Source organism: Mustela erminea, chromosome 5 (assembly GCF_009829155.1).
Source record: "Mustela erminea isolate mMusErm1 chromosome 5, mMusErm1.Pri, whole genome shotgun sequence".
NCBI classification, from domain to species: Eukaryota; Metazoa; Chordata; class Mammalia; order Carnivora; family Mustelidae; genus Mustela; species Mustela erminea.
In genome coordinates, this window is record NC_045618.1 from 63802217 (window position 1) to 63810074 (window position 7858).

General features: G+C 40.1%; 1 protein-coding gene across 6 annotated transcripts in view; it reads left to right on the top strand.

The window, feature by feature from the left end:
* Positions 1-7858, top strand: part of CCNDBP1 (cyclin D1 binding protein 1) — a 79514-nt gene that overhangs the window by 3082 nt on the left and 68574 nt on the right. For 3 of the 6 annotated variants that reach the window (XR_004285794.1, XM_032343473.1, XM_032343474.1), the window contains exons 4-11: positions 1447-1528; positions 2275-2371; positions 2539-2612; positions 3394-3470; positions 3778-4058; positions 5798-5858; positions 7055-7101; positions 7355-7465. Coding sequence is in view for 4 of the 6 variants with exons in the window: in XM_032343473.1 (XP_032199364.1) it covers positions 1447-1528; positions 2275-2371; positions 2539-2612; positions 3394-3470; positions 3778-4058; positions 5798-5858; positions 7055-7101; positions 7355-7465 (830 nt within the window). In the remaining 2 variants the exon portion in view is untranslated. Of the gene's footprint in view, positions 1-1446; positions 1529-2274; positions 2372-2538; positions 2613-3393; positions 3471-3777; positions 4059-5797; positions 5859-7054; positions 7198-7354; positions 7842-7858 lie in introns of those variants that run through there. The other 3 variants (XR_004285795.1, XM_032343475.1, XM_032343476.1) reach the window with 3 other exon arrangements.

Sequence of the window (7858 nt, forward strand, 5' to 3'; positions counted from 1 at the left end):
GGCTCCTGGGTGGCTCAGTGGGTTAAGCCTCTGCCTTTGGCTGGGATCATGATCCCAGGGTCCTTCCTGGGATCAAGCCCTGTATCCGGCTCTCTGCTCAGCAGGGAGCCTGCTTCTCCCTCTCTCTCTGCCTGCCTCTCTGCCTACTTGTGATTTCTCTGTCAAATAAAAAAAAAAAAAAGTGAAATAGGAGGGCCTGGGTGGCTCAATGGGTTAAGCCTTCTGCCTTTGGCTCGGGTCATGATCCCAGGGTCCTGGGATCGAGCCCCGTATTGGGCTCTCTGCTCAGCAGGGAGCCTGCTTCTCCCTCTCTCTCTGCCTGCCTCTGCCTACTTGTGATTTCTCTGTCAAATTTTTAAAAAAAGTGAAATAGGGATACCTGGGTGGCACAGTGGGTTAAGCCTTCTGCCTTTGGCTTGGGTCATGATCTCAGGGTCCTAGGATCAAGCCCCGCATCGGGCTCTCTGCTCAGCTGGGAGCCTGCTTCTCCCTCTCTCTCTGCCTGCCTCTGCCTACTTGTGATTTCTCTGTCAAATTTTTAAAAAAAGTGAAATAGGGATACCTGGGTGGCACAGTGGGTTAAGCCTTCTGCCTTTGGCTTGGGTCATGATCTCAGGGTCCTAGGATCAAGCCCCGCATCGGGCTCTCTGCTCAGCTGGGAGCCTGCTTCCTCCTCTCTCTCTCTGCCTGCCTCTCTGCCTACTTGTGATCTCTGTCTGTGTCAAAAAAATAAATAAAATCTTAAATAAATAAATAAATAAATAAAAATAAAAAGTGAAATAGTAAATAATTTAGGCTTTGAAGGTGAACTTTGTCCTTGTAGTGGGAACACAGCTGGAGGTAATATATAAACAAGAGTTTGGCTGTATGCTGGTAACAATTTATTTTTAAAAACTGACAGTGGATCTAATTGGCCCATAGGCTGTAGTTACCAACTCCTGGTCTGAGATAAGAGGAATACCTCACAGCAGATCATGGGTACCTCATGATGTGGAGAGTATTAGGAATAAGTTTTTCCTGCTTTTTTTTTTTTTTAAGATTTTAATTATTTATTGGAGAGAGAGAGAGTGAGCAAGACAGAGAGCACATGAGCAGGGGCAGAGGTAGAGAAAGAGGGAGAAGCAGACTTCCTCAGGGAGCCTGATGCAGGGTCCTGGGATCATGACCTCAGCTGAAGGCAGATGCTTAACCAACTGAGCCATCCCAGCGCCCCTTTTCTGCCTTTTTTTTTTTTTTAATATTTTATTGAGTTGTCACCTCATTCTCTTGTGTCCAGCTAACTCCTCTCTGCTATGTGCAAGAGCAGCAGAAACCCTAAGTCATAATAGAACTACAGAAAATATTTGTAGATCATGCTGTACAGTTGTCTGCTCTCTTCTACAGTAGATGGACTGATGAATGTAATCCAATTTTTTTTCATTCTGAAATTGATCCATCACCTCATAGGAAACCAAGAGGTTCTGCGAACAAGTCCATGCTGCCATCAAGGCAATCACTGCAGTATACTATTCACTTCCCAAGGATCGGGGTAAGCCACTGTGTGCACAGAAATGTTTAATTTATAGGGTAGCTCTTTGGTAATATGATAGCTTATGTCCTGTGACTTTTACCTTGTCCTCAATTTGAGCATGTAATGTATCTTTCTTCCATAAAATGCCCTCAAGGATAATTTTATAACATCAGTGACCTCCATAAATAAACTTTCATGCTAAGGTACAGATGCTGTGTTACCATCTTCCCTGCTTTGCCTGACTCTAAGACTTTTAATTCTCACTGGCTCCTCCCTCTCTAACCCATTCTAACCACTACAGATGCTGGATCTATAGCATCTCCACCCATATTACATCACATCTTGTTTCTGAGCTCCCTTATGGTTAAGTGACCTCTAACTCTGCCTATAGATTAATGCTTTGATTATAATCATGCCAAAATTATAAATGAATATGTGTCTCATGGATCTTAAGTTTAGTCATAGATGCTTTAAACTTCAGCTGTTTCATCCACAGTTGTCAAGAGACCATGGACCTTAATGAATGGATACATGCTGTCTTAGAAATATTTTGTTCTAAATCTCTTTTGGAGGACAGTACTCAGGAATGGTGGGAGGAGCAAGAAAATGGCATGGGGAGATACATAAGACCTGAGTTTTGTTTTGGCACTCCAATTAAAGGATATGGGTGCACATTACTTCAAGTTCTGAAGGGCTTAAACTCTGAAGAAAGTAGATGGTAACTTTTGGAAAGACCAGCCTACTTAGTCTTTGGGTTTCTTCAGGAATCACCCTGAGAAAGCTGGTACGGAACGCCACTCTGGACATCGTAGATGGAATGGCTCAACTTGTGGATGTGCTTTTCATTACTCCAGGTCAAAGGTAGTTATACCACAGTTGGGGTTATCAGTTAATGGGGTTTATTGCTTCAGGGAGGGGGAAAAACTCATTCAACAGCAAAGTTACTAACAGCTGAGAATGGAAGGAAGGGCTTTTTAGGAGAGAGGAACCTTGGTTATTGATATATCCTTACTGATTCCTTTCTCCAGCCCAGATAGCAGTGACCTTATTTCCTACAACAGTGTCTGGACTGCATGCCAGCAGGTGCCTCGGATACCAAAAGGTGAGTCAGAGTGGGAAATGGGCCATTGACTCTGTTGGCCAAAGCAGATAGAAACTCTCCTATCTAGTTTCTAGTTTTGTAGCATGGATGTATTTTAACTTACATTTTAGTAAAATATATATAGTTTATCACCAACATCAAAAGATAAGTATCCATATATTTTCTCAGTCTGTTTAGTTCTCATACTTTTTTTATCCCTCTTTCTGTGGCCCTATCTTGTTGAACAAATGTGGTTTGTTCTCCTGGTCCTGCCCAGGACACACTGAAGCACTTATGAGGTAGTGCCAGCCAGGTTGAAAGTAGTGTTCATCCATGAGGACCTTGATGAGAAACATCATGTGACCATTTTTTTTAAAAAAGATTTTATGTATTTATTTGAGAGTGTGTGAGCAAGAGAGGGAGGGAGCACAAATGGGTGGCGGGGAGGAGAGGAAGAGGGAGGAACAGACTCCTAGCTGGGCAGGGAACTCAAAGTGGGACTTGATCCCAGGACCCTGGGATCATGACCTGAGTTAAAGGCAGATACTTAACCCGTTGAGCCAACCAGGTGTCCCTTGCGTGACCATTTTATTTTTTTTTGTGGTGAATGATGAAAAGCTTTTTAACTCCTATCTGGGTACCTAGAGAATGGGTATTAGAAAAATTTTACATTAAATCACTGCTCTTGTTGACTATCCTGGGCACTCTTCTCAAATGGGAACACTATTGGTTGTCATTTGCAGACTTGACAGAATTGTAGGCTTCTTCTTTTATTCTAGTGCTTCTGATTTTTCACTCCTAGATAACAAAGCTGCAGCCCTTTCAATGCTGACGAAGAGTGTGGATCTTGTGAAGGATGCACATGAGGAAATGGAACAGGTGAGGGAACAGCTCCATGATAGTGGATGAGAATTGTAAGGAAAGAGATGGCCTGAGCATTGACTCAATTAAGTCCCATCCTCATTCCTGGATTTTGACTATCTCCTACCTCATGCAAGTGTGTGATTTATACCATTCTCCTCTGTCTTTGCTGGGCTAGGAGAGTGAGAACAGGGTTTATGAAGTGATTCAAGTGTGGCCATTGGTGAAGTAGCTGGGTGATGTTTTGGGATAACTCAGATATGAGGCTGAAAGTATAACAGTCTCTCTCTCTCTCTCTCTTTTTTTTTTTTTTGGCATATCTTAGGCCGTGGAAGAATGTGACCCATACTGTGGCCTCTTAAATGACACTGAGGACAACTCTGACAGCCATAGTGATGAAGAGGATGATAGGTTGGGGTTTCCAAACAATCGGGACTTATACTGGTCAGAGGAGGATCAAGAGCTCATAATCCCATGTCTTGCACTGGTGAGAGCATCCAAAGCCTGCCTGAAGAAAATCCGGATCTCAGTGGCAGAGAATGGGAAGAAAGATCAGGTCGCCCAGCTGGATGACATTGTGGATATTTCTGATGAGATCAGCCCTAGGTAAGCAGGATCCCCACTTGAAACATGTGAGTAGCAGTGTGTGATCTTAGTTTGTACTGTCACCCCAAGCTTTTCCTCCAGTTTTTTATTTTGAAAATATTCAGTCTATAGGAAAGTTAAAAAAAAAGTATTGCAGTGAACACCCATATATCCTTCATTTAGCTAGATTCACCTGTTGCTCACATGTTTTTTTCAATATTGGTTTATTTCTCTATGGTTAGATGTGCCATTTTTCTCCTGAACCATTTGAGAATAGGTTGCAGACATCAGTGACATTTCACCCCTAAATTCTTCAGCATGTATCTCCTAAGAACAGATATTCTTGTTATTACATCCAAGAGATTTAACATTAAATAGAATAATATTTAATATTCAGATTATCCCATTTGTCTCTAAAATGTATTTTATTGCTTTTTAAAAAATTTTATTTTTTAATCCGGGGTTCTGTCATGGTGTCACATTGCATTTGGTTATCATCTCTTGGAGTAGTCTCGTATGGTTGTAGTCTCTTGCAACTATAACAGTCCCTGTCCTTTTTAGTATTTTTTGACATTGACTTTTTAAAGGGAAGTTGTCTTGCAGAATATCCAAAAATCTGGATTCGCATTATTGTCTTTGTCATGATTATAGATTATTTTCAAGTTGAATATTTTTTTGGCAAGGATATCATGTATTTGAGTATTTTGTGCCTCTCATTACATCATATGGGGGAGGGACATGAATGTTTGTTTGGTGGTACTAAATTTCTTTCTTTTTTTTTTTTTTTAAGATTTTATTTATTTGGGACGCCTGGGTGGCTCAGTTGGTTAAGCAGCTGCCTTGGCTCAGGTCATGATCCCAGCGTCCTGGGATCGAGTCCCGCATCGGGCTCCTTGCTCGGCAGGGAGCCTGCTTCTCCCTCTGCCTCTGCCTGCCTCTCTGTCTGCTTGTGCTTGCTCTCTCGCCCTCTCTCTCTGATAAAATAAATTAAAAAAAAAAATTTTTATTTATTTGACAGAGAGAGACAGCGAGAGAGGGAATACAAGCAGGGGGAGTGGAAGAAGGAGAAGCAGGCTTCCCCCTGAGCAGGGAGCCTAATGCAGGGCTGGATCCCAGGATCCTGGGATCATGACCTGAGCCAACGGCAGACACTTAATGACTGAGCCACCAGGCACCCCGGTGGTACTAAATTTCACCACTTGGTTAAAGTAGTGCCCACTTGAGTCCTATTCCATAGATGAACTCCACTTGCGTCAGTTACTAAATTAATGGTTTCAGATCCTCCCATTTTAAAAAAATATTTAAGCGAGAGAGAGAGCAATAAGCAAGGGATGGGGGAGAAGCATAGGGAGAAAGAGAAGGGAAGCAGACTCCCCACTGAGCATGGAGCCCAGAGGGGTGGGGCTCAATCTCCAGACTTGGACTTGGAGATGTGACCTGTACCAAAACCAAGAGTCAGACACCTAATCCACTGAGCCACCCAGGTGACCTCAGAGCCTTCCATTTTAAACTGAATTAATCATGTCCTATCATAAAGGCCAAGGGAGTTTTTTTCCCCCCCATTTCTAATGAAATGGGCTATGTATGTGTTTAGTAAATACCAGTTGAATTGATTCTGGTTACCCAATTTAAGGAATTGATAGGCATTTATGGACAGTTAGGTTCTCACTGGTTACATCCCTAACTGTGTAGTGGAAACCACCCAGTTGAGCTTTGTTCCTTTTATTGTTAATGGTTATATTTTTGCTTTCTGCCCTTAGTGTGGATGATTTGGCTCTGAGCATATATCCACCCATGTGCCACTTGACTGTGCGAATCAATGTAAGTACCAGCTTTGAGGGAAAAGCTACTGACCTAACTGGTAGGATTTTACTATCTACTAGTATTTCCTTTAAACTATAGGAAATATATTTATTTGTCAGTTAGATGCAAATACAACAATAGTGTCATAGTTCTTACATGTATTTCTGCTTGATAAATCTTTACTGAAGCCCTGAGTTCTGGTAGTACTCTCTTCTATAACCATTTGGGTAATCACTTAGAAGAATCCAAAGACCTTAGAAAATGCTATTTTGAAAAGAAAGTCTGAATTACCATACTACTTTAGGATCCTGTTAACCTAAAATCATTAAGTTTCTGATTTCTGGTGTAGGCAAAAATCTGTGTCCAGAAACATACTCTGTTCTAATATAAACACACTGGGTGATTTAACTACAGAGGGTCAAGGTCTTTATAAAAATATGGTTTTTTTGTATTTTTTCAAGTCCTGGGTCCTATGCTAGAAAGAATTCTCTTGTCTCATTTTTAGAGACTCAGATTATCTCTATAGTTATTGGAAGGAGAAGTAAGACTGCCAAATGGCTTATATCTTACATTCAGAACTATCAGTCCTGAAATATTTGATAAATTAGATGGTGGAAATTCATCAAATATATCTTCACAGTATGTGAACATCTTAAAGTAGAATGGGCATTAACTTTTTTTCCCATTCACTTTTTTAAAAAATTGACTTCCTAAGAAATAAGCATCTTTAGTAATATGCCTTGTCAGTTACCCCAAATAAAAATTTTAAAATGTGTACCATAGATTGGTGGAATACATATGTTCTCATGTTATCTTGTTACTGGTGTGCTTAAAATTATGTACATATTCTTTCTTTTAAAAGGAACTCTACCTGTTTCTACTATATATTTAGAACTGTAGTTGGGATAAATTCTAACTTTTTCTAGTTTTTTTAAATTTAAAAGTATTAAAAAATTTTTAAAACTTATAGGAATGTTATAGCAACAATATTAATAAGATTTTGTAAATAGAGAAGAATCCTATAATCCTGCCACCCTAATCTAATCAGAATTTTTGTTTTTGCAGTTTCCTTCAAGGTTTTTTGTTTGTTTGGATTTTTTTCTGCCCTTTTTTTTTTTTTTATAGTTTATTACTTGAGTCCTTTAGTATATCTTAGGTCTCCTTCCCTTTTTATGTGGCGCTCAGGGTGAGTAACTTCTTTGTTTCTTTTCTAGTCTGCGAAACTTGTATCTGTCTTAAAGAAGGCACTTGAAATTACTAAGTGAGTATGAGGACTTCTCATCAAATAGCTTTTTTGAGAATGAACCCATCCAGTCATTCTCAATTCCCAAAGCCCCATTTCAAGAAGTGGAAGAAGGTGGGTGTGGTGTTTTCTTTCCACTTCAGTTGTGGAGCAGCTGAGTTTCTACAAAGAAATTTGCCTTATCTTACTAGTTTTTGTGCTCCTTGTTGAGAGTAGGTTTTTCCCTTCCCAGTATAAATTTAATTTCTCTTTTTCCCCATTCCATTTGCAGAGCAAGTCATGTGACCCCACAGCCAGAAGATAGTTGGATCCCTTTACTCATTAATGCTGTTGATCAATGCATGAACAGAATCAAGGAACTCACTCAGAGTGAACTTGAATTGTGAGTTTTTAGGCTCCTTTGTACTCTCCTCTCTCCTTTCCTTACTATCACAGGTAGCCTCTGATGTCTGCTTTTAAAATGAGGCTAGAATGCTCTCCTGATCAAAAGGGAGTTCCTGTCCATGCTTGTCAAGAGACATTGTTACCAAAGATTGTTGGTTGGTTATGCCAGACTGGCAGTTATTATAACTATATGAGTATGATATATTTTTCTGTGCTAGATTCAAAAGGTAATTGCATGAGTTTTTGTTCCTGAATCACCTTTCAGAGATTTGTGTAGAAGCTGCCTTATTCCCTATTTGCAATAAAGTATGTTGTTTCATTGTTAAACATGTTGATAATCTTAATAAAATGGTGACCTGCCAGTAGTTCAGTAAGTAACCTTCCAAAGTTT